The following is a 20,167-nucleotide window of genomic DNA, read 5'->3' on the forward strand; positions in this document are numbered from 1 at the left end:
TTTCTTATTATTATTATTTGATTGTTTTGTCTGGAACAATGTACAATGTTGAACATATACAGCAATATTTAATGTGATGAACCAGATTTGTTAGTCCCTGGGAAAGTTACTGTTATGCAGTAATACATCATGCCAGGATGCTCGTAGACCACCAAGAGGAGGCCAGAGTTAGGCATTCCAACCTCTCAATGGACTAATTCTTTATTTCAGAATATTTGCGATCGAATTTCTCAATTTCCAACTGACTATGATCCTTGTGGTTTTTATAGGAGAGTTGTTTGGAATGTGAAAGCTGTTTGTTTACTGGATGCATATATGTTGGTATAACACCCTATCGTGGAGGAATGTACAGTGAGAGCATTGTGACTTTAACCCGAAATCATCATAACTTTCTAATTTTAATCACTTTTGAAATGAATGCCATCAAAGTATTTTGCGCTACATTATATATATTGACGGTAATCATGGACCAATTTCCTGTTGTTTTAAAAATAATAATATCTTAGTATTTTTTATTGAATCTGTTTTGCATGTTAAGTATTTTCTCACTATTTGTACTACCCTGTCAGCCAGTTTTGGTTGTTACTGTTAAAATATATATATATATATATATATATATATATATATATATATATATATATATACTCAATTTGGAAATAGTTTGCACAAAGTTAAATTAAATGTTTTTATTTTATTTTGTAGATGAACACAATGTATTAATGTGTACATTTAACAATAAATGCTGTTTTCAGTGCATTCAAATACTTGATTAATGGACTCCTACATTGTTAGAAACAATATTGGTTTCTATTTTTAGACTTGATACCCTAGGACTAGATACAGTGGCTTGCGAAAGTATTCACACCCCTTGGGATTTTTCCTATTTTGTTGCCTTAAAACCTGGAATTAAAATTGATTTTTTGGGGGTTTGTATGATTTGATTTACACAACATGCCTACCACTTTGAAGATGCAAAATATTTTTTATTCACCAAAACAGGTTTCCCTCAAGATTTTCCCTGTATTTAGCGCCATCCATCATTCCTTCAATTCTGACCAGTTTCCCAGTCCCTGCCGATGGAAAAACATCCCCACAGTATGATGCTGCCACCACCATGCTTCACTGTGGGGATGGTGTTCTTGGGGTGATGAGAGGTGTTGGGTTTGCGCCAGACATAGCGTTTTCCTTGACGGCCAAAAAGCTCAATTTTAGTCTCATCTGACCAGATTACCTTCTTCCATATGTTTGGGGAGTCTCCCACATGCCTTTTGGCGAACACCAAAAGTTTTTGCTTATTTTTTTCTTTAAGCAATGGGTTTTTTCTGGCCACTCTTCCGTAAAGCCCAGCTCTGTGGAGTGTACGGCTTAAAGTGGTGCTATGGACAGATACTCCAATCTCCGCTGTGGAGCTTTGCAGCTCCTTCGGGGTTATCTTTGGTCTCTTTGTTGCCTCTCTAATTAATGCCCTCCTTGCCTGGTCTGTGAGTTTTGGTGGGCGGCCCTCTCTTGGCAGGTTTGTTGTGGTGCCATATTCTTTCCAATTTTTAATAATGGATTTATTGGTGCTCCGTGGGATGTTCAAAGTTTTGGATATTTTTTTATAACCCAACCCTGATCTGTACTTCTCCACAACTTTGTCCCTGACCTGTTTGGAGAGCTCCTTGGTCTTCATGGTGCCGCTTGCTTAGTGGTGTTGCAGAACAGGTGTATATATACACTGAGATCATGTGACAGATCATGTGCCACTTAGATTGCACACAGGTGGACTTTATTTAACTAATTATGTGACTTCTGAAGGTAATTGGTTGCACCAGATCTTATTTAGGGGCTTCATAGCAAAGGGGGTGAATACATATGCACGCACCACTTTTCCGTTATTTATTTTTTAGAATTTTTTGAAACAAGTTATTTTTTAAATTTCACTTCACCAATTTGGACTATTTTGTGTATGTCCATTACATGAAATCCAAATAAAAATCAATTTAAATTCCAGGTTGTAATGCAACAAAATAGGAAAAACGGCAAGGGGAATGAATACTTTTGCAAGCCACTGTAGTCCCATTACAACAAGGGTAGGGACTGCTGAGATGAGAGGACTGAAGGCAGGACAACGGGAATAAATGCACATATGTGGTTTTTTTGTACCCCAAAGTTACTTTGTACCTGAACATTACACAATGGTTATCTTACTGTACCTGCATTTAAATATGTACAACTGTTCCGCTCCTAAACGGCAACAGAGGCAGCATATTTTCACTGGATCAGGATGAATTATCTAATGTTATTGATCTGTTTTAAAGACACTATAGAAAGACAGGTTTTTAACATCCATGGTATATGTTCCTTAGCCAGCCAGAGCATACCTTTGCTGTCTGTGCCATAATTTATTAGGTGTGCCCACAAAACATGCATGCTGTGAAACTCACTACATAGGTTTAAATGAAAACCCGCTGACAGAGGAACAATTCTCACAGTCTACGCTACAATGTGGTTATATTCAATTCAAGAACTTTACTACATTTTGGACACAGTCTGATTAACATTTTTGTTGGACTGTATAGGGTGAGAGCAATGTGACAAAAGCCAAACCAAAAGAAGCCACTGTCATGTCATGAATCACTTGGCAAATCTTTGGCAAACTTGAGGGCAAGGTTTAGCAATATAAGACTATTCACACACATCGTGGGGTCAACGAACGAGGTGTCAGTGACAGATGCAAGCAAGCAGGGAAGATCACAGCATTCACTTTTGTTACACTCATTAAGATAACACTATTTGTTCAGGACGAATTGTTTGGCTTGGACAAAAAAGTGGCAGTTTTAGACGTTTATCTCTGCAGAGTTATGGCATTGAAGTGAAACCAGTTTATATCTCAAGGACAGTCCCCTGACAGGAATGTGATTTATAACCCTGATGGGATTGGAAGGGACAGTGTGACAGTGTCTACTGTGGGGGAATGAACTCTGCCATCCACCTGACTCGCTGAGTGTGTGCGGATAGAGAGAAATGTGTTAGAAGCCCATGTCTATGGAGAAGCCACACATGACTCGATCTACAGGTGTCTTTGTGGGCAAAGCAAATTTAGATTTAAATGCATGGCTTCTTTCTTATTCAGATGTGTTTCATGTTACCTGTCTTTCTCTGTCTCTTTTTCTTTCTCTCTTCCTTTTCTCTGCATCTCTTACTGAACCTCTCCGTTTGGCTGTAATCCATCCAGGTCTGTTTTTGGATCATCTTCCACCTTCTCCCTTCACTTAATTTGTAACCAGGTAACCTGATTAGACCTAATTGTCTCATCTTAAATACTAAAATCATGTTTTTCTTAGCTCAAATGCAATTATGCAGTTCAGTGATGATGAGACCACTTACAAACCCATCTATATTTAGCTATTAGCTACATCCCACTGCCAGAAAGTATTTATTCTAGCTCCTGTATATGGGGACAGAGTTTTAGGGATCCAACAAAATCGATTTAGCTGTAAAGGGATTGTTTATTGATTTGAAATGTGTAGAATAAAAAAAAAAGAGGTTGTAGCTATCCTCAAGCATCTTGCTGCTCTCACAGTACATACCATTACACCACTGGTGAATGTTTTCATTACTAAAAGTTACACATATACACAACATATACGAAAAACACAGTGAAGGCAATGAAATAGTGACATTAACGGTGAGACAATAATTCGATTGGCAGAATGATTCAATTAAATGGCACCAGATCATCAGAGAGAGAGAGAGAGAGAGAGAGGTGATACTCTGTATGTAAACCCACAACTTTTAAGATTGATGGCTGAACAATAGGATACCCACTGCGCAAAAACGGGTTGAATCAACGTCATTTCAACAACAAAACATTAATGTGATGACATTGAATCAACGTGGAAAGCTGATTGGATTTGAAAAAAGTAATCAAGGTAAGGATTAGTTTTAACCTAAATCCAATGACATGGTGAAATGTTTTGTTGATTTTACGTTGAATTCAGGTTGGCAAATGGAAATCAAAACTAGAAGTTGAACTGACTGTGGGTATTATTTTCTACTTGGATTCATTTGGTAATATCTTAACTCTAGCATGCTTTCCCAACTCCTTTTATTCCTGTATATTGGCTGGCAAGAAACGATACACCCCAATCAAAGTTCATTCTCCTGAAACATAAACCTGTGCTGAATCAAATAAAATTGGTAGCCGAGGTACAGGAGCCGACTGTGGGTCATTGGGCTTCCCCTGATAAGAAAGGTTGCTCAATAAGTGCAGTAGTTCTAAGATTTGAATGAAAGACAATTATCTGCCATTGTCTATGCGGAGGTGATCCCATTGACTAGTAGGAAAATCGGCAGTAGGCTATCACTGAGCAGACAACTTACTCATACCCTGATTCATCAGTCAGAAGTTAATTGCGGGGGAAAGTTCAATATCTATTGCTGTCTGCTTCCTCGCACCTCCTATAACTGCAGTCAGTGGGCAAGAGACACATCTCGGGTAGTTTATTTTCTGCATATTTTTCACAACCTGGCGCTGAGTCCATTACCTACTTCAACTGACTATGGATATGGAAGAAATTCTCAACAGCACTATCCATCCGACCTGTTTAGAAGAACCTCCGCTGGCTATCGATGTCATAAAGCGTGAGTTACCCAGATTACCTTATCTATCAATTTGTAGATAGTGTTTAATTATGAAGTTGTTATTGTGAAAGCGAATTTCACTACGAATTGTACAAAACACTTTTTTTGGGATGCAGACTGTTTCTTTTGCATGTCTGACTTCATTGACTTAACATACTCATTGATATGTGAAATAAATAATAATAATATAGTAGGGCTATATTAGAAGTGACATTCAAACAGTTAGGCTATATCATTATTTTCTCAAATGTGTGTGAGAACTACACCGTGGCCATTGGCATGGCATCAATGTGACTGATTGGGTCTCGGGCACACAACAGGACTTTATTAGCCCTTTGAGCTAAAGCTCAGGTGTTAGCTCTGGAAGTATTCAGGTATCAGGCTAGGTAACGTTGTTGTTTACCAAACCATCTCTGATACACAGACAAGCCCCCAAAAAACAGATTCTGAGTGAATTTGTGCTCCAAATGAAGGGCTATAGTCTGTGATAAAGGCTGATTAGAGGGATAGCATTGTCTGTGCTCCTAGTATGTTGGATTAAATCTCTTTCACTCTGCCCATCATTAAATCTCCATGTGTAGGCCACAGATATGCATATTTGGCTTCTCCACTGAGTAATTTTTCTGTTCTGAGTAATATGATGGCTCATTTGATATGAATGATAAATAACTTGCATGGCCTTTCATCCTTTGCATTCAGTCAACATCTCTTTAAGAGTGGTTTATTGTTTCTGTAGATAGCATTGATCTCAGTCCATATTAAACAAATCAAGGATACATTTAGACAGCTGGGTTTTCACAGGGCCGAGTGAAGTATTGTTGGGATCTCATCAGCACTCAACCTCAAAAGAGGCTGAATAAAAGGGTTAGGCTTTGGATGCTGTTTCACAAATGCTGTTTTGTCCATGGGGATTTTGTCAGGCCAAGAGAGGATGTTGTTGCTAGGGGCTGCGACTTAGATAGATTACAATAAATGGTCTAGTAATGGATTTCTCAATGACCTTTACAACCTCTCTCTCTCTCCCCCTCTGATCTCCTTACTCTCTGTCCCTTAACTAGAGCTGGATGTCTTTGGCGTGGCTCTGTACTCCATGCTGACCCTCATGTCTACCATGTCCCTGCTACTATACCTGGAGGAATGTGTGTTTATCTATAGAAAAGTCACATCTCCTAAGAAGACAACTATTATGTGGGTCAATGGTGCTGCACCGGTAAGAACTGAGAACTGAGACAGCAGTGTATCGCTGTGGTTATAGCTAGATTGCCTACATGGAGAGATGACATCACAAACATCTGTTTGGGTGTTAAGGTCCAATGCAGCCATTTTTATTTCAATATCAAATCATTTATGGGTAACATTTAAGTACCTTACTGTGATTGTTTTCAATTAAAATGGTCAAAAAGAAACAAAAATAGCTTCTTAGCAAAACATTTATTTTGCTAGCACTGTCTGGGAGTGGGAGGGGAAATCTGAAAATTAGCTGTTAATGGCAGAGAGGTTTGGAACTCTCTTTCTTGTTGGTCTATTAACTAATTTACTGCCTGGTGATACAGTATCACCAAGCAGGCCAAAACTCTATCCCACCAAAACAGGCTGAAATTTCAGGCGGTCTTTTCATACAGCTCTTACACTAAAAGGGCATTATCATAATTTTCACAATTTCACAGTATTATTCCAACCACATAGTGTGGAAATATATACAAAACACATGATAATCACATTTTTGACTGCACTGGGCCTTTAACTTTTAGCTAAGCTGTAAATGAGAATGTCTGTAATTCTGTGATCATACAGTATTTTATTCATCACTTTATATGAATGAGAACCATGTGGATGAATGTGATGACTAAAAGTAACGTTCTGTTTCTGTCTCAGGTCATTGCCACCATGGCTTGTTTTGGGATGTGGATACCAAGGGCTACCATGTTTACAGATATGACCTCTAATTCGTAAGTTTCCTCTCACCCACACTACTTTCTGCTCTCTCTCTCTCGCTCTCTCGCTCTCTCGCTCTCTCGCTCTCTCTCTCTCTCTCTCTCTCTCTCTCTCTCTCTCTCTCTCTCTCTCTCTCTCTCTCTCTCTCTCTCTCTCGCTCTCTCTCTCTCCCTCTTTCACATACCCTCCTATGAAGGCATAAACAATTTCACTATACTGCACTAACTAGATGCAGTGCTCTTTCACCTGTAGTAATGAGCTGACAGGGAGCCATAGCAAGGAGCAATGACATAAATGGGAGGAGGCTTTTTATGAATGCACTCAACTATGTCACCACAGTTTAACCACTCTCTTAATCATTACACTATGTTAGAGATCATCCCCAGAGAGCTGGGAGCCTAGGGAAAAAATGCAGGAAATTACACTTTTAGCTAGTTGAAAAGCGAAGCACGTGCGTCAAGTACAGAAAATGCGGGCTAGACATCCGGCAAAACAATACGCATATGCATCTGGTTGGCATAAGGGCTCGATTCAATCCGTATCGCAGAAGATCCGTACTGTAGCGCAATTTAAATTGAGTGGTATAGCATGATTGTCATTTAGCGTTTACCGTAAATGCAGTCTCCGCAAATGCGGGAACATTGCCTTTAAATGTCCTTTAAATATAAATTGCGCTATGCAGCAGATCAGAGATCAGCCCACATACCCAGAGAGCTGGGAGGAAAAAATACAGGAAATGACAAAAACAAACACAACAAAAACTTTTTGGGACACAAACAAAAGTTGAATGGGCAGACTAACTGGTTTGGAAGGTTGATGACACACACTTGTTATGTGTGTACAATGTATCTTACAATTTACAAGTAAACCCTCTCCTTTTCTCTATAGGTACTTTGCAGTGGTGGTGTATAAGATCTTGGTTCTGATGATAGAGGAGAGTGGGGGTAGTGAGGCCTTTCTGAAGAGCAATGCCCAGAAAACCTTCAAGATCAGTGTAGGACCCTGCTGCTGCTGCTGTCCCTGCTTGCCACGCGTTCCGGTCACACGGTAACCGGGGGGGAGGGGGGAGGGGGGGGTTATAGATAATCATTGTCACATCCCACTGGGCAAAAACTGGTTGAATCAACGTTGTTTGAATTAGCAAAAAGTAATCAATGTAAGGGAATTTTTTTATTTTTTTTCACCCAACTTTTAGCTTAAATCTAATGACATGGTGACCTTTTTTGTTGATTTCACGTTGAATTCACGTTAGTTGACAAGTCATCCAAATGTAAATCAAAACTAGATGTTGAAATGACATCTGTTACCAGTGGGATAATGATTCATGCTCAGGTCACTCTTGGGCCAGAGGATTCTTTGTGTTGGTAATGTTGACACAAGTGGTTAGAACACGTTAATAACTCTGGTCTGTTTTCATTCAGGCGCATGTTATTCTTGCTGAAGCTGGGGGCTCTTCAGTATGCTATCTTAAAGACAGTCCTCTCAATTGTGTCCATAATATTGTGGACCAACGGCAATTTTGATCTTTCTGATGTAAGTAATTGTCCTCCTTTCTGTGAAAGTCTTCTCAGCAACAACAAACATCCCCTTTACACCTTAAGCTTCAAACTGAACGTGGTGTCATTCCATTGATGTCCACTATGCAAAGCCTACCCTCTTTAACCTATCTCCATGTCTCAATGTTTAGCTGGAGATCACAGGCACGACTATTTGGATCAACCCATTTATAGGTGTTCTCACCATCATCTCCCTCTGGCCTGTCGCCATCATGTTCATGAACATATGCAACACACTGCGCAGCATCAGGATCATACCTAAGTATGCCATGTACCAGGTGAGTCTGACCATGTCCTACTGCACAAACCAGCTAGTCCAGGAACTGCCTGCTCAATGACATTGATGAAATTACATCAGCTTCTGTCATTTCCTTAGTCCTTGACCCTTGAGCTTTTAGGAATGTTGTGTACTGTCTGATTCAGTCTGGCAGTGTTAATTCCTGCATCCTAATATTCTATGCATATCCACTATGCCGCTGGTCATGTGTCCATAGCTGGTGCTGGTGCTCAGTCAGCTGCAGACGGCCATCATTAACATCCTGGCCTTGGATGGAACCATCGCCTGCTCCCCACCCTTCTCCTCTACTGCCCGTGGCACCAGTAAGTGACAGAACAGGTCCAAACGAGAGCCATTACTTGATTAATATGAAGTCCATGTCCACCAACCCTGTCTGTCTGTGTCTGTCTGTCTGTCTGTCTGTTTCTGTCTGTCTGTCTGTCTGTCTGTCTGTCTGTCTGTCTGTCTGTCTGTCTGTCTGTGTGTCTATGTGTCTGGTCTGTCTGGTCTGTCTGGTCTGTCTGGTCTGTCTGTCTGGTCTGTCTGGTCTGTCTGTCTGGTCTGTCTGTCTGGTCTGTCTGTCTGGTCTGTCTGGTCTGTCTGGTCTGTCTGTCTGGTCTGTCTGGTCTGTCTGGTCTGTCTGTCTGTCTGTCTGTGTGTCTATGTGTCTGGTCTGTCTGGTCTGTCTGGTCTGTCTGGTCTGTCTGTCTGGTCTGTCTGGTCTGTCTGTCTGGTCTGTCTGGTCTGTCTGTCTGGTCTGTCTGGTCTGTCTGGTCTGTCTGTCTGGTCTGTCTGGTCTGTCTGGTCTGTCTGGTCTATCTGTCTGGTCTGTCTGTCTGGTCTGTCTGTCTGTCTGTCTGTGTGTCTATGTGTCTGGTCTGTCTGGTCTGTCTGGTCTGTCTGGTCTGTCTGTCTGGTCTGTCTGGTCTGTCTGTCTGGTCTGTCTGGTCTGTCTGTCTGGTCTGTCTGGTCTGTCTGGTCTGTCTGTCTGGTCTGTCTGGTCTGTCTGGTCTGTCTGGTCTATCTGTCTGGTCTATCTGTCTGGTCTGTCTGGTCTGTCTGTCTGTCTGTCTGTCTGTCTGTCTGTCTGTCTGGTCTGTCTGTCTGTCTGGTCTGTCTGGTCTGTCTGGTCTGTCTGGTCTGTCTGGTCTGTCTGTCTGGTCTGTCTGTCTGTGTGTCTATGTGTCTGTCTGCAGTGTTGAGTCAGCAGCTAATGATCGTGGAGATGTTCATCATTACCCTGGTGACCCGGGCATTGTACCGCCGCACCTACGACCCTCATCCCTCCGACCCCCACGAGACTGACAACAACCAGAACACCAAGATCAGCCTGCAGGCCCCACAGGAAGAGCACGCTGCCTGAGAGATTGGGGAGAGAGAGAGAGTGGTGTGTGTGTGTGTCTGTGTGTATGTGTGTGTGCGTGTGCGCGTGCAGGAGTGTGTGCGTGTGTGCGTGTGTGTGCGTGTGTGCGTGTGTGTTTTACTTGTATATTCATTTTGTTTTGATGGTGTGATACTGTATATTCTGCTGTTGTAGTTGTCAGTTAGTCTTGTATGAGATGAAACTTACTGTATATTAAAGGTTTACCTGCATTATGCTGAATATAATATTAGAACATATACCTCAAACAACATGTCTGTCCCATCCATATTTCCTCAAGTTGCCTTGGCTCTCAACACGGCTATGTAGAGTTGGGTGTGTGAGGGTGTTGGAAAGAGATGGAGAAGTTTATAAACAAAAATGGGATAATGGGGGATTAAATATGTATTTTGTATTCATATCAATAAATATAGTGGATTACAACTATGTGCATATATTTTGTTGTGTGTTACGTTCAAAGGATTATACTGCAACCCATTGATAAATTACAATGAAGGGAGAGGTTCTGTCAGCCAATAAGGTTGCACGCCATGCTTCAACGCTGTCTTGTCACGTGCGTGGCAATAGACTCACGGTAGTCTACTTGCGAATGTATCAAATAATGGGGGGGGGGGGGGGGGGTGGAGCGGAAGCGTACGATAAAGTGGATTCTGAATCCAATGGCGGTAGAATCAAGGAGAATTGGAGTATTGTCTAAAAGAATGGAAAACGGAGCAAAGTAGTGTACAGTTATGAGAATGTCCCATCGTATCTAGTAGGAGTACGGTTTGTTAATGAGGAGCAGCTGAGCAGATTACCAATCTTGAAGAAACCATTTGAGATATCTAAACTGGTGGAGAGAGTGCTGGGTAAAGTGAAGGCTGTTAGGATCACGAAAGGCGGGCCTGTTTAGATTTTTTGTGCGGATCAGAAAGAACGTGCTCACCCTATTTGATAAGTTTGAAGTGTTGTGTGTGTCTCTTCGGAACAGGGCACCCCTCAAGGGGGTTATATCTGGCGATTTTGAAGGGATTAAAAATATTCCTGGAGTGATTGATGCACGTCGAATGAATCGTGTGGTGAATGGTGAAAAAGTGGTCTATCTGTTCTTTTTATTTATTTTTTATATAGAGTCTCTCCCTACTCAAGTGCAGTTGGGGTAAATAAACTACAGAGTCAGCGCATTTATCCCAAGACCAATGCAGTGTGATCATTGTAACGCTTTTGGTCATGTTTCAAGTGTTTGCAGAAGGGAGAAGCCGAGATGTCCAAGTTGTGGAAAAGATCATATCATGTGTTTTAAAAGTGAGGAAAATGTGACATGTTGCAATTGTGGTGAGGGGTGCATGAAGCTATATCTTTCGATTGCCCGATAAGGGTGAAAGAGAATGAGGTGGCCAAAGTCAGGGCTGTCCAGAGCATTTCATATGCAGCAGCTGTTAAAAGGGTTGAGGGTTTGAATGGTGTTCCTGAAGAGTCCATGATGGTGGATAGGCCTTCACTTCAGGCTGCAGGGGATGTCTTTCACCATCAGGACCCTGACATTTTAAAGGTTAAGAAGGTGGCCTTTATAGCTATGGTGATTAATGGCACTGCCAAGCTGGAGAGAAGGTCCAGGGAGATAGATATTGTGGATGTGGCAGAGTGTTTCTTGGGACTGAAAGATTTCTCGGCGGAGGAGTTACATGGAATATTGTCACAAGCCGTACCACCCTCTCAGGCCCTAGAGCCTGAGAAGGGAGATATGGAGATTTGAATGAGGGAAGAAGTGGGAGTTTTGTTTTGTTTTTGTCAATGTACAATTTTTTGGGGGTGGATTAAGTTAGTTTCCCTATCACATATGGATTTTCTTTTGACCTTGTTTTGGTTTTTCAACCTGTCCAGTTGGTGGCGGCAATACACCTTTTGGGGTTGTAGTCTGCCATAAAACCCACAGAAGAAGAAGAATGGGGGGAGCTACTGTCAAAGGATGGGAGCTCGACATGTAACTAGACAGGGTTGTTTGGAAATCATTCTCATGCCATCAACTGTACTCATATTTTTCTGTGTGTGTATATGTGAAGTCCTTCCTCATTGGCTGTATCATGTTGTATTTACACTGAGTGTACAAAACCATTATCAACACCTGCTCTTTCCATGAGATAGACTGACCAGGTGAATCTAGGTGAAAGCTATGATCCCCTATTGATGTCACTTGTTTAATCCACTTCAATCAGTTTAGATGAAGGGGAGGAGATGGGTTAAAGAAGGATTTTTAAGCCTTGAGACAATTGAGACATGGATTGTGTATGTGTGCCATTCAGAGGGTGAATGGACAAGACAGGGTATGGTAGTAGGTGCCAAGCGCACCGGCTTGAGTGTATCAAAAACCGCAACGCTGCTGGGTTTTTCATGCTCAACAGTTTCCCGCGTGTATCAGGAATGGTCCACCACCCAAAGGACATCCAGCCAATTTGACACAACTGTGGGAAGCATTGGAGTCAACATGGGCCAGCATCCCTGTGGAACGCTTTCGACACCTTGTAGAGTCCATGCCCTGACAAATTGAGGCTGTTCTGTGGGCAAAAGGGGGTGCAACTCAATATTAGGAAGGTGTTCCTAATGTTTTGTACACTCAGTATATATGTTCCAGCAGAACTGTCTGTGTTCATGTTTCTTCAATGACTGTAGAATTTGATGCGGGCCACAGTGGAGCTCCATGAGAACAGTAGTGCTAGACTCCCCCCAGTAAATGCCATGGTGATGCTGAGAAAGGAAGACCTCTCTATCAAGGTCTGTTAGTGACACAGACTGGTCTTTTTGGATGACCTCATGGCCTAGAAAAAGGTCCTCACACACACATGTTCTCTCCCCTCAGATCAGTGACAGAGGAGGGGTGTGCCCCTGAGGAAGATTGACAAGCTCTTTAGCTACATGTACACCGCGCCCACCCCAAGCCTGGAACCAGGCACTGGATCTCAGGCTGCACCACTGGTAACCATTGGAAACATCCCAATGTGTGCTGACTGTGTATTGACCCACAGTGTTTTCTCTGTCCTCAGGCTGTCTTTGGGTATGGTCTCCCCATCTCTAGACTTTATGGATGCTACTTCCAAGGAGACCTGGACCTCTACTCCTTGGAGGGGGTGGGCACAGATGCTGTCATATATCTGAAGGTACGTTACAGACTTATCTTACTATTTTTACTTACATATTGTCGTCATCGTCTGGCTGTGGTTTCACATGTGTTTGTCTCTGACCTCCAGGCTCTGTCCTTTGAGCGTTTCCCGGTCTTCAACAAGTCAGCCACCAGACCGGCCCTGAGCCAGACGACTGGAGCAACCCTAGCAGTGACCCCCCCCCCAAAAGACTCTGAGTCTGGCCCTCAGGCAACGCTGCATGCCATAGGTCATTGTCCAATCACATGGCATACAGATTAAGTTTCCGCCACTCCTACACTGAGGCACAGAACTGAAGCACAGAACTGACTGTAATATTGGCTCAACAGGTAACACTCTCTTCTTTCCAGTGAATAGCACATCAGACATGTAAAGCTAAAACACAGTTCGAACCCAGTTCATCTGGTCCTCCAGCAATTTCCCATGATCTCTGTGTTAATGTCCTGAACATATGTGTATGTTTATGTTGAATCATTATGTGCTTCCCATGGTCAATGCTATCTGGACTTTATTATTATTTCCTTGTTTGCTGCTATGTTATGATTGACCACAGTTTCCATAGTAGCAGATTGTTATCATTGACAACAGTTTCCATGGTAGCAGATTGGGGACCTCCTGCGTCAGATAGCGTGACTCTGTTATTCGGTCTTACTAGTGTCGCGTGGGAGGGATGCCACCTGTCGGGAGATCACCTTTTCCTCATTGCAAACCTGACCTACAGTGACAGTATACTGTGTAAAACTAGAAGACTGGTTTGTCATGTTATGGCAGTGTGCAATGGTTTTCAATAGATAAAGGGATCCGGTTAGTATGTATGTGTGTGTGAATAAGTGTTACTCAGGATGCTAGTACAGTACATTCGGAAAGTATTCATACCCCTGGAGTTTTTCCACATTTTGTTACGTTACAGCCTTATTCTAAAATTGATTAAATTGTTTTTTTCCAAGGTAGAGGAGGTATACAGAAGATAGCCCTATTTGGTAAAAGACCATATCCATGTTATGGTAAGAACAGCTCAAATAAGCAAAGAGAAACGACAGTCATTACATTAAAAGACATGAAGGTCAGTCAATATGGAAAATTTGAAGAAGATTCTTCAAGTGCAGTCCCAAAAACCATAAAGCGCTATGATGAAACTAGCTCTCATGAGGACTGTCACAGGAATGGAAGACACAGAGTTACCTCTGCTGCAGAGGATAAGTTCATTAAAGTTACCAGCCTCAGAAATTGCAGCCCAAATAAATGCTTCACAGAGTTCAAGTCCACAGACTCATCTCAACATCAACTGTTCAGAGGGGACTGTGTGAATCAGGCCTTCATGGTCGAATTGCTGCAAAGAAACCACTACTAAAGGACACCAATAAGAAGAAGAGACCTGCTTGGGCCAAGAAACACGAGCAATGGACATTAGACCGGTGGAAATGTGTTCTTTGGTCTGGAGTCCAAATTGGAGATTTTTGGTTCCAATCGCCGTGTTCTGTGAGACGCGGTGTGGGTGAACAGATGATCTCCGCATGTGTAGTTCCCACCGTAAAGCATGGAGGAGAAGGTGTTATGGTGTGGATTTTTATTTAATCCATTTTAGAATAAGGCTGTAACGTAACAAAATGTGGAAAAAGTGAAGGGGTCTGAATACTTTCCGAATGCACTGTATGTCAGTATTTGAATGCTTGATATTGCAAAATGGTACTGTACATTTATAAGAGATTATAATCACTTTGGATGCTTAAGAAATGCATGGAGCAATATTGGAAAACTTTGAGACGTACAGTGAGGGGAAAAAAGTATTTGATCCCCTGCTGATTTTGTACGTTTGCCCACTGACAAAGTAATGATCAGTCTATAATTTTAATGTTAGGTTTATTTGAACAGTGAGAGACCGAATAACAACAAAAAAATCCAGAAAAACGCATGTCAAAAATGTTATAAATTGATTTGCATTTTGTTTTTATTCTGTCTCTCACTGTTCAAATACACCTACCATTAAAATTATAGACTGATCATGTCTTTGTCAGTGGGCAAACGTACAAAATCAGCAGGGGATCAACTACTTTTTTCCCTCACTGTATCCTACTTTAGATTGCTTTAAAAACAATTGTACAAAAGGCCTCAAATGAAATGTATATTTGAGTAGATCAACAGTTTTTATTGCATTACAAAATACTCTCAGAAATAATTGTATTTTGTTTAATATTTCATAAAAACTATTTATTTTACAAATAAAATGACAGATTTTATATTTTTTACTGTATATCATAGACAACTGAACGCATATTTAAGCATGTTTCTATTAAGTATTTGTACGAAAATAAAACCTGGTTTAGACAGTGAAATAGTGGTATTATTTGTATGTATTTGTGTGGTACAGGAATCAGAAGTGAGAATGTAGTGTCAACTAATGGAGTTACCACAGTGCATTCAGTTACCTTACGACATACACAATCAAATAACAAAAATATGGTAGACTGTGGGCGACATTTTACACACAAAGTGCACAAAGTAATCATGTACAGGTAACTGCCAAAATAAAGGAAAAAGCAAAATAGTTTCTTAAAAGGGTGTCGGCCACCACGAGCCGCCAGAACAACTTCAATGCACCTTGGCGTAGATTCTACAAGTGTCTGGAACTCTATTGGAGGGATGCAACACCATTCCTCCATGAGAAATTCCATAATTTGGTTTTTGTTGATGGTGGTGGAAAACTCTATCTCAGGCGCTGGTCCAGAATCTCCCATAAGTGTTCAATTGGGTTGAGATCTGGTGACAGAGACACACCCACACACCCTTTAAACCCCCTATGCTCCCTTGAGACCCCTCTTTCAAAGTCACTGACATCTTTTCTTCTAGCCATGGTAGCCAAAATAATGGGCAACTGGGCATTTTTATACATTTACGTCATTTAGCAGACGCTCTTATCCAGAGCAACTAGGGTTAAGTGCCTTGCTTAAGGGCACATCGACAGATTTTTCACCTAGTCGGCTCGGGGATTAGAACCAGCGACCTTTCGGTTACTGGCACAACGCTCTTACCCACTAAGCTACCACATGACCCTAACCATGATGGGATGTTTTAATTGCTTAATTAACTCAGGAACCACACCTGTGTGGAAGCACCTGCTTTCAATACACTTTGTTTCCCTTATTTACTCAAGTGTTTCTTCAAGTGTTTCCTTTATTTCGGCAGTTACCTGTACACTGAGTGTTTGAGTGACAGTGCCGTCTCTACTTCTCGTCGTCATCCCCCTCACTCGTGCTGCTGAGGGAAGTTGTGGGACGAGCAGATGCACCCTTGGGGTAGGAACGAGGACAACGGGAGGAGGGAGAGGAGGGAGGGGAGGGAGAGGAGGGGGGCGATGGGGAGCGTCCTCTGGTGGGGCTGCTGCTGGGGGAGCCACGGGGCGAGGCGATGGGCGATGCGTAGGGTGACAGGGCCTGGAGCATGCGCCCACTCTTCTCCTGGATCACATGCTACTCAGAGAGGGGGAGAAAGGGAGAGCATGATATGTTTTGTTATTGTTTGTCCAACTGAGTGTTGTTTTTCTTAAACTACTTGTTCATATTGTCTAGTCACTTACTTCGAGGAATTAGATCATTACTAACCATCTTCCCCTATTGACCTTTAACGCTTCCTAACATAGTATCTATCTATTGTGGGCTAAAGGTAAACTTACCCACGCTCCACCTGGACCAAACGACTCCAGGAAATTGCTAATGAACTCCCAGGACTTCTCCTCCCACTTGTGGATGAGGTCTTGGCTCTTCTCCTCCACTGAGTGCACAAAGTGCTTGGACTTCTCCTCCACTGTCTTCACTGTCTCCTTCATACGATCCACCTGGTTTTGCAGACGGATTTTCTTCTCCTGCACAACAAGTCAGACGTGGTTGGCTATAGGGAATCAGCTAAAGATCTAGTGTTTTGTCAACTACAACCACCGATACTGAAACAACCATTTCACTTCCTCAAATACAAACTATTTTAACAGATGGTTATTCCAACTTAATTCATTGTTCTAAGTTAATTAGGTGATGTCATTCTTACCCTGATGAAGCTAACGTTGAGGTCACTGGCTGTGTAGCCTCTCTGCAGGTTGCGTCGGACATAGAGGTCGTAGTCTCTCACTATCCTGGTGATGAGGTCAGATGTAGAGATGCCATCTGTCCTCTGTGTGGCCACAAACATCCCTAAGACCCAACAAAGAGAACACCGCTCAAACACAGTCAAGATGACACAGGTAGCGGCATATAGTAGGCTGTAACTTGGCAAACGCACACAGACACAATCTCGAATGGCTACAGGTTAATGTCTGTTTCAGAGCTGGTCAGTTACTTACCTGCTTCCTTGATGTGTTTGTAGACATCCTCTGACCCAGCAGAGGTGTATGGGATATCATCATGCGCTACAAAGTCAATCTGGGGAAATCACAGGATAGCACTAAGGTGATTTTATAATAGAAAAACAGGACATGGTCTTTCTAAATCTATATCAGATTTTAGGGCTGATTGTTAGTAATATTGAGTGATGTACAGCAGCGGTCCCCATCCTTTTTCAGTTACTGTACCACCAAGTAGATTTTGCTCTGCCCAGATTACCCTTGAAGTACCCCCTCGTGCATTTGACCAGTAAGCCTATGGTCTCATGAGTCTTCTCAAGTACCCCCTATGGATAGGTCCTAGTACCAATAGGTCCTAGTACCCCATGTGGATAGGTCCTAGTACCCCCTGTGGATAGGTCCTAGTACCCCCTGTGGATAGGTCCTAGTATATGTACAGTATATGTGACCTTTATCCAGAAGTGCTGACCTTATGTTTCTTCAGGAACTCAGGGCTGAGGGTCCAGGGAGCATCCCGTACCACCTCATCCACATAGCGACAGTGTATCAGGGCTTCGTAGCGCTCAGACTCTGTCATCACCGTGTAGCCCTTATACCTGTGTGTGAGTTCATCACTGCAGACTGGTAGGACAGACACACAAAAGCCTAATTTACACCTTGCGCCGCTAACATGTGAGTTTTGTGATCTGATCAATATGATCCAATCACTATCTGTGATCTATTTTAAAGGCACTTCAAAATTCAAAGGGTATTATCTACCTCCCACTATGAGATGTGTGTTGGGGAACAGGTTCTTGGCTTGCATCAGAGCACGAGCGTGTCCAGAGTGGAAGAGGTCAAAGATCCCATCAGCATAGACTCGGACCGGCCGGATTGCTACAACAAAAGAAAAATGCAAATGTTATGTCTCTCTTTGTGTTCTCCCGGTCTTCACGTTCACTTTCACATCCCTTCCTCTGTTGACTGCCTCTTACCTCTTCTTATCCTTCGTCCCAGGTAGCCTAGCGGTTAAGAGCGTTGGGCCAGTAACCAAAAGGTTGCTGGTATGAATCCCCGAGCCGGCAAGGTGGAAAAATCTACTGTTCTGCAAGGCAGTTAACCCCCAACAACAATTGGATGTCGATTAAGGCAGCCCCCCTCATCTCTGATTCAGAGGGGTTGGGTTAAATGAGGAAGACACATTTTGGTTGAATACGTTCAGTTGTGCAACTGACTAGGTATCCCCTTTTCCCTTGTCATTCCTCACTAATCCTAGCAGTGGTGGTCACACTGACCTCTGATCAGTCTGACTGACCTGTGATTGGTCTGACCTGGTGAGACCATAGAGTAGATGACTGACCTGGCGTGCCTCTCTTGGCTTGGGCGATGGTCAGCTTTTCATGAGGGATCTCCGACTCATATCCTGCTTCCTTGGCAAATAATGCTGGATCCCTCAGAGTCTGAGATGGAACAGAAAGCATTACAGATGTAGGATCTTAATTTGATCACTATTTTGTTGCTGAGAAGTTTCCAGCACAGCAGAAAATGCAAACTTACATTTACATTTTAATAATTTAGCAGACGCTCTTATCCAGAGTGCATATATTTTCATACTGGCCCCCCGTGGGAAACGAACCCACAACCCTGGCGTTGCAAACGCCATGCTCTACCAACTGAGCTACAGGGGACTATGTAGTAAATAATAAACTTGTAGTTTATTCGAGGTTTAAAAAGGCTTCTAAAGTTTGTAATTTCCACTTTAAATGTCAGACTTTGCCCTAACGAAAAAAAAATTGATCAACCCCTACAAAAACATTTCCATTAATTATAATCCACATAATAATTCACATTTCCTGTTGCTGCAGGGTTATTTTCCTGTTGTAGCAAGCTGGCTCAAATTAAGATCCTACATCTGTAACTGACCTCATGGGAGGGGATATCGGTACATAAGTAAAGGCTTGTATGTTCACAGTTATGGAAGTCATCAGGGCTTTAATAAACGTTTGGATATATAAGGGATTTCTGGCTTCATGCACGTTTCCCTCTGCATGTGAGAGCTAGTGGGTGGGTGTGTATGTGGTTACTAGGAATGATCTGTAGAGTTGTCCGTACACTTTGAACCCTGAACTGTTTGAAATCTGCCCATGATTTGAGAAAATACTTTAACAAAGAGTTTAAAAAAAAATTCATGCTAAAGATCAAGAACGTTTTCATTGACGGTAGAGCTATACCATTCCCATAATGCTTTAACATTTACTGTGACAGTATCATAACATTTATTGAGGAATCATTTGTAGCTGCCTATGTTATACAGCACACTGGTTATCACCTACAACACATGCAAGTACAATGGCCACCACGGCCGCCAAGAGGCAATTTTTCCAATGGCTCCCTTTCTGAAAATGTCCAGGATCCTAAACTGTACTAGTGTACCAAGTTTCATGCTTTTATGAAAAAGTGTACATTAATAATAACTAACTATTTTCACATATCGCCTGGACTATTAGTAACTATAGCTTAAATATAGAATAATAGAAAATGTAACATTTGCTGAGCCTGACTGACTCACCTTGCAGGATCCCCCCCTGCGTTGATGTTGGGGCTGCTGGGACCCACTGCTGGCTCTGGAGCCGCGTCTCCTTCCCACCATGCTGGATTGGATGTTCTGTTGCCTTGTTTCCCTGTCGACTGGCGCCTCATCCACCTGGTCGTCCTCCAACCCTGTCAGTGTTACACTCCTGCAATCTATGAGGGAGTTTTAAAGTTTGCATGTTGCTGGCTGGTCTGACCCCGGTGACGTGAAAATATAACGTGCAAAGTTCAAGCCAAGTTGGTATGAGTATTCGGGCACTTCAGGCCACATCTTTCATCAGCTCTGTAGAAAACACAGGGTGGATCAGGGGTTCCCCATGTAGGCCTAAACAAACCTTTACAATCTGACTGTCC

The 20,167-nt window shown here is 42.4% G+C and overlaps 2 protein-coding genes across 2 annotated transcripts; one reads left to right on the forward strand and one right to left on the reverse strand.

Annotated features, from left to right (window-relative positions):
• Positions 1–4,544: 4,544 nt before the first annotated feature.
• On the forward strand, positions 4,545–9,757 carry LOC311099524 (organic solute transporter subunit alpha-like; the record flags this gene model as incomplete). The annotated part of the gene is made up of 8 exons (XM_084140226.1): positions 4,545–4,626; positions 5,685–5,836; positions 6,502–6,575; positions 7,450–7,608; positions 7,983–8,094; positions 8,249–8,395; positions 8,612–8,717; positions 9,591–9,757. 8 exons carry the CDS (start codon positions 4,545–4,547, stop codon positions 9,755–9,757), a joined length of 999 nt encoding a protein of 332 aa, XP_083996352.1.
• A 6,376-nt stretch (positions 9,758–16,133) lies between these two features.
• On the reverse strand, positions 16,134–19,871 carry LOC311099940 (choline-phosphate cytidylyltransferase B-like; the record flags this gene model as incomplete). The annotated part of the gene is made up of 8 exons (XM_084140660.1): positions 16,134–16,379; positions 16,583–16,771; positions 16,951–17,093; positions 17,243–17,321; positions 17,712–17,863; positions 18,002–18,118; positions 18,582–18,681; positions 19,791–19,871. The coding sequence occupies 8 exons, from the start codon at positions 19,869–19,871 to the stop codon at positions 16,134–16,136; spliced, it is 1,107 nt and encodes a 368-aa protein (XP_083996786.1).
• Between the last annotated feature and the right edge of the window lie 296 nt (positions 19,872–20,167).

This window comes from Coregonus lavaretus, assembly GCF_964263955.1.
Source record: "Coregonus lavaretus genome assembly, chromosome: 24".
NCBI lineage: Eukaryota > Metazoa > Chordata > Actinopteri > Salmoniformes > Salmonidae > Coregonus > Coregonus lavaretus.